The sequence below is a fragment of the Triticum aestivum genome, chromosome 3D, assembly GCF_018294505.1.
Source record: "Triticum aestivum cultivar Chinese Spring chromosome 3D, IWGSC CS RefSeq v2.1, whole genome shotgun sequence".
Lineage (NCBI taxonomy): Eukaryota > Viridiplantae > Streptophyta > Magnoliopsida > Poales > Poaceae > Triticum > Triticum aestivum.
Window position 1 is genome coordinate 79010767 of NC_057802.1, and position 6664 is coordinate 79017430.

Here is a 6664-nt window from a genome sequence, read left to right on the forward strand (position 1 = left end):
CTCGCCTGAGCAACCAGGAAAGCCCCCCTTTGAGCATCCCGATATCGCCCATTCCATTCTCTCATGCTTGCATTAGATTTTGCTACTGTATTTGATTGCTCCTATTCTGATGCATAGCCTGCTTTTGTAACCTGCTTATTGTTACCTGCCTGTTTATCCTAAACTGCTTAGTATAGGTTGGTTAGTGATCCATCAGTGACCCCCACCTTGTCCTTGTTGCCCCTGCTTCATCATCGACGATTCGATCAACGTGATCGACGACCAGAGCCTGACACCTCACATCACATCACGCCCCTTTTGTTGCTCGGCTCTGCAGAGCTACTATCGAGTGCCCAGGGTGATCCCTCATAACGCACACCTGATGATAATTCTGTAGAGTAGCTATTCGGTCATGGTCATCGAGGGTGATTTCCTCTTTCACCATTCCCGATACGGCTGTCGTTCAACACCTCAAGTGTGAACCTCGAGGGTGGTCCCTCTTACGTTCACCTTCATGATTACATTGAGTGGAATCCTCCGGGGGTGATTCCTCGGGTTTTCCCCTTGATGTTTGGACACACGGTTACCTTGACATTACTTGAGACCTTTGGGAAAGTCGGGTGGGCCCGGAGAGCATCCGCAAAATGGTTACGAGGCACGGCCGGCAAGTCAGGCAGCCCTCGAGTGGGCTGGGCTTGCCCTTGCCGTATTTCCTCGAGACGGGGCGACGGGGTCACATTATCATGAGTCTCTGCTCGTCTCCGCAAGCTAATAATACACTATGGTTTGGGTATTTGTTCTGAGTTGGCCTTTGGCCTTTACGCACTAACCACCACGCGAGAATTGTTATGGGCCTCGACGTCGCAGTATCAGCCGAAGCTTTGTCAGACGTCCAGTTCGGCATTGCGGCACGACTGGGCCGGCGCCATCCGGGCAGCCTGGATCCGCCCTGCGCGCAACGATCCGGAGTGCAACGGGCGATGGGCCCAGACCCCGGATTGCTTAGGATGTAGATCGGCGGGGATCTCTCTGCTGAGCCTAGGTAGGGCTACGATGTGTTGATCTTCCGAGGCCGGGCATTGACCCCAGAAAGGTGTGTCCGGCCAGAGTGATCGAGCGTGTTGGGAAACGTGGTGCACCCCTGCAGGGAAGACCTCTATTCGAATACCATGTCCACGGTAATGGACGTTCAGACATATATCTTGAGCTAATACAACTAGAAATGGATACTTAAGATATGTGGCTCCGGGATTGCTTTCTCGCAGGGAGTCGAGGAAGGATCGCTGGGCATTGTTACTACAACATGCTTGTTAATATAAAATTCTATTCTTTACTCTTCTACATGCTGCAGATGCTTGGAGCGGCTTGAAGATGCTAGTCTTCGATAAGCTAGGCCTTCCCCTCTATTCTGGCATTCTGCAGTTCAGTCCACAGATACAACCCTTTCATTTGATACTAATGCATACTTAGTTTAGATCTGATGCTTGCGAGTACTTTGGATGAGTACTCACGGTTGCTTTGCTTCCCCTTTTCCCCCTTCTTTCTTCTTTCTGGTTGTTGCAACTAGATGGTGGATCCCTGGAGCAAGATGCCACCGCCGACGGATACTACTACATGGAGGCCACCGAAGACCAGGAGTAGTTAGGAGGTCCCAGGCAGGAGGCCTTGCCTCTTCGATCGTGTTGCTTTTGTGCTAGCCTTCTTAAGGCATCCTTGTCTAACTTATGTCTGTACTCAGATATTGTTGCTTCCGCTGACTCTTGTGTATCGAGCTTGTATTCGAGCCCTCGAGGCCCCTGGCTTGTAATATGAAGCTTGTATTATTTCATTTTGTGTCTAGAGTTGTGTTGTGATATCTTCCCGTGAGTCCCTGATCTTGATCGTACACATTTGTGTGTATGATTAGTGTACGGTCGAATCGGGGGCGTCACATGAACGAACCCATGTCTTCCATTTTACTTTTTAAGATTGTTATTTGCAAAGACACAAATTCTTTTTCCATGTGCAAATATGCATTTACATTATAACTGTTTTGAAATCTGATGTTCATTTCATGTACTGTAGTCTAGTCTGAAACTTGTACCTTGCTCTCATTAGGGCGTGTCTGGACTGTCTCCTCCCCTCTCCTCCCGCGAGCGACCGGGGGGGGGGGCTTTCCCTAGCGCCGCCGCCGGGACGTCCTCCCTCCCCTCTCCCTCCCCTCGCCGTTGGGCAAAGCCCGGTCAACGTCGGCAGCGGCGGGGTCTCTCACCCATGCTTCGGAGATGGCCGACACGGGCCGCGTAGCTTCGGATGGTGGCGATGCGCGGGCGCGGGGCGCGTCGGCGCGGTGGCGGGCGTCTGGCGTCGGCGTTGCGCACGGGTGGCCCGGCGCGGTGGGCTGCGTGGTGGCGGCGCCCGCCGCGGCCGCAGCAGCCCGATCTGATCCGGTCCGGGCCCGATTCGGCGGCGGTGGCGGTGGATGGCCGCCGGTGGCTTCTCCTGCCGCTCCTGGAGGTCTCCCTCCTGCCTCCATGGGTGGGTGGGGTGGCTGCTGCGCGGCTGAAAGGCGGATGGCGGCGCGTCCGTCTTGGATCTAGCGGTGGGATCCGGGTGGACGACGCTGGTGGGGCAGCGGCCTGGTGTAGCCCTAGCTCCGGCCGTGGGCGGCGGCGCGCGGAGGTCCGACACATGGTGGTGGCCTCCCGGGGCCGCGGCGGCAACACAGTGGTTTGGCGGATCTGCCCGCGGCGATGGCGGCTATCTCCGGCGTTGGCTCGTTTACGGTCGGACCGCTTCGACCGTCGCTCTATCTCCTCATTGTCCGGGCGATACTTCGGTCCAAGGGCTGGCCCTCTCCCAGCTGCGGTCCATCGCTTGTCCCGCGCCTGGAGCTGCAGGATGAGCTCGTCTCGCGCCCGGCGGCAGGACGGAGCTCGTCTCACCCTCGGGGCTGTAGGACAAGCGATGGAGGCCAGTACTGGCCGGCCTATTGGGTCTCGGCGCTGGGGGTCGTCTAGGGGTGCGAAAGGCGGGGCCTTTCCGCTCGTCTCTTCGGTTGGGGTAGCGGCGTGTCTCGGGTCAGGTGTTGCCTAGGTCTGGGATGCCGGGGCGGCGGCCCCGATGGTGGTAGTGTGGTGCTTTTGGGCAGAGCCCGCGACTTGGTGCTACCCGGTGCCCACGGCCGTGCGGGCGGCGTGGCAGCCGGGATGTGGCGTTCGGTGGCGGTGAGTGTTGGCCGGGGTGAAAAGCTGTTCTTTCTGCGGACAGACCGGCGGCGGCGAAACTCGTTCCCTTCTTGAAGGCGTCGTCGCGGCTCTCATCGCCCATCATGTGCTCCAGGGGAAACTCTGATCCTTGAATCGGGCGATGGCGGCGCTCCGGTGTCGTTTCCTTGCTGAAGGCGCCGCCTTGGAGTTCACGGATCGTCGTATGCGGCTTTATCTCTTCGTAGTTAGGGGTGGTGTTGCTGCGCTCAGCGCTTGTGCATCATGTCTTGGGTGTGTGCATTTGTTGTGATGGCGTGCGTTTGTATCGGAATGTTGGTGATTTTTTCTTTATATATAAAGCAGGGTGAAAGCCTTTTTCGGTAAACTTGTACCTTTCAGCTTGTCACGCGGGGGCGGAGATAAAACCTTAGGATGCTGCAGGGTGGATAGCGGGGGACAAAACGTAGCACAATATATGAGAGTGCCGTCATTTTCTGCTCGGCTACGGTCGCCTTTGTAATAAGTGGACCAGTATCAAAGTGGCTATGCGGTCATCGGTGCTTCCCTCGTAGAGGCGCATGGGATGCATGCATGCAGCTGAACGATAATCTAATGAGTGCAGTGCAAACGGCAGGAACGAGAGAAGCGTGTGTTTCATCTCACACCAACGATCGAACAAAACATATCACCACCAGCAGTTGACAGTGGTGGCAGCTTTCGAAAAAAGATAGACCCATGATCCATCATCCATCTCCACCGCAGTGCAAAATGGTTGGGTTGCAACCCACCCACTGATTCTTAACGCTTTTCGGGTACTTTAATGAAATGTGTTTCACACGGACATTTATCGTACGAATGGTAATCATCGTAAAGCAATATGGTAGTGGATTATGAGAAAAGATTCATCTCCAGCCCGCTGCCAAAACGGTTAGGAAGGTAGCTAGCTGGTTTTCTCAATTCACTAATGATCGACCATTCAATCACCATTAACTGATCTACTTGCATGTCGACTGACCTGCTACCTTTTCTGTTTAATACATGATCTAGAAGAGGCCCAGTGGAGTCTGCACAAACAAGGTTGGGTTACACATGAAAGGGCGTACGTACAAGTCAAGTGATGTGTCAAGCTCGTGCATAAATTGATCATAAAAAACCGAATCAATTGTATCGCTTTTATTTGTCGGGGAACTAACCAATGATCTTGAGGGTCACCTTTGGCTCTTGTTCATATCTGCTCTGCAGCTCTGGAAAGCCCCGAGTAATTGGTGTCGTTCCTTTGCCGCTGCAGTGATTGTACTCCTATATAACATTAAGAATGCACGCACTGCAGCCAGAAGCTGGCTGCTCGCTCTGACTGCTTTCTGCCAACCGCTGAGTCGATCCGATCCATGAACCGTTGGCTGCCGGCGTGCCAGAGATATTCCTTCCTTGTAAAAAAATATGACATTGCCTGCGAGAAGCAGTGCATGTCGGTCGGGGCCATTGATGGCCACGTCGTCTTCTACTTCTTCAGCACATCATCTCCGGGTGCGCAGCTGGTGGATGGTCGCCAGTGCGTCCTGTCTTCACGCTCCCTGACTGTGATGTGCTCCACGGCCTTGCAGTAGCCCAACACGATTCATACGCGACAGAGGAGCCAATTTGGCATAATTCTTGGGCATGACCATCCGGTTCACCGAATTCTGTACTACTACTTGTAGCTAGCTCGCCGCAGGTCCGTGTCATCCAGATCCGGGCATGACTCTGTGGGTGCACGCACCGAGAAGTGTGTGTGTGTGGATGGCAAGCAAAAGCTCCAGAACTGGATCAATGATCTCATACCACTTTCTGTTGCCGAGAAGGATCAACGTAAAAGCTATCTCAATGAATGGCACACTCACACAATCAAATGTTACAAGACACGCAAAATTCTTGTGCGGCATTCAACTAGCAGAACTTTTGGTTTTGCTTGTCTATTCATTTGACCACTACTTGAGCTGTTCAGGTACAAATGGGAAGGGAGAAAGACATGAGTTGGACCGAGCTTCATGGCACTGCCATCCCAAAGCCACTCACTCCACAACCCCAACATTGCTGCCGCAATCGCTAGGTCTCATGCCATCCCATATAGCAACCACAACAATCTACATAAAGAAATAAACCAGCAGCCAAGTCGTGTACATACACACACGACATGGCGCGTTATTTGCTAGCCGAGGAATAAAGCGAAACTAGGGTTCATGTGATGTTGACTAACACAGAAGACGCTGTGCTTAGTCACGGGTAAATTGGTGCCACATGCCATTACGGTAGAGACCGTCTTTAAGATAGGCGGTGGCACGGCGGAGTTCTTCCTTGAGCCTCATATTCTCTGTACACAGGCGTTGGTGCTCCGAGGTATCCTGAGTTTTTAGCATCACCCCTGCGCATTTGAGGCATGTCTTGTGTTCAACGACCCACTTGATGGCTTGGTTTTCATGTTTTAGCATTTGGTTATCTCCCTGAAGATTCTTGGTGTCCTGTAGTTGCCTCTTGCCCTGCATTTATTAATTTCACGTATGCGCGATTTTAGTGGTTAGGAAAGTATGCATGCTACCATGTTCACGAGGGGATTATAGTACTACATTGTAATATTAGATGACCAATAATGGTACTATTTTTAGTGGAGTTTGTACTGTTTAACAGTAAAACTTGCATAGCTGCATGTCTTAGGTGACCCATGTGGCCAAATGTCATGTAATTCACTGTGGAAAAGAATGGAATATATACCTTGCTGGAGGAGCGTTTGTTTTGGAACCAAAACTTGACCTGCAAGGCACTCATGCCAAGCCTCTCGCTAAGGTCTTTCCGGAGTTTCGCATCTGGATAAGGGCTTTCCTGGAACACACTACATATAACGTTAATGAAAATGGATTAGTACACATCTTTTTCGATAGGTAGAAACATTGATTGAGTATGTATTGTATGCTTCAAGTTGTTGGATTTGTTCTCCACGGAGACGGTTATAATTTGCATGCCTTGTCATCATTCTCTGCACACTATTGGTCTCTCCATCGTTATTGTTGCCTTCGTCTGCAGCAGCAGCGTTGGCATCGTCAGTGTTGCCCATGTTGGTAGTGGCTCCCAGTAGGCCATGCATCTCATCACCTTTCTCGTGCTGGAGTAGGTGGCCCTGCTCGCTTGTGATGAAGAGGTCCAACATATTTTGCACATCACTGTCGTATTCCGGCAACTCCCCATCCATGGTGATCTGTTATCATGAAACAAAATACTTATTCTCATGTGTAGACTTAAAGGTAGCAATGAACAAATATCTTAAGAAAAAAGAATGCAGTAGTGAAAAATGAAATCAAGTAGACTTTAGTTGCCAACGATGTACATTTAGATTTAGATTTTAATTTCCAACATAGTCGGATGTTACTCCACATTAAGAATACTTAAAATTCATATGTATGAGTTTTCTAGACCGGGATGTAATCAAGTAGACTTAAATTACTCTCAAAAGGTATATTGACATA

At 51.4% G+C, this 6664-nt stretch overlaps 1 protein-coding gene across 1 annotated transcript; it reads right to left on the minus strand.

The window, feature by feature from the left end:
* Window positions 1-5419: 5419 nt before the first annotated feature.
* LOC123074180 (homeobox-leucine zipper protein ROC7-like) lies at window positions 5420-6390 on the minus strand. Its single transcript, XM_044497089.1, has 3 exons — window positions 6113-6390; window positions 5916-6033; window positions 5420-5683 (listed from the first exon to the last, which is right to left on the minus strand). The coding sequence occupies exons 1-3, from the start codon at window positions 6388-6390 to the stop codon at window positions 5420-5422; spliced, it is 660 nt and encodes a 219-aa protein (XP_044353024.1).
* Between the last annotated feature and the right edge of the window lie 274 nt (window positions 6391-6664).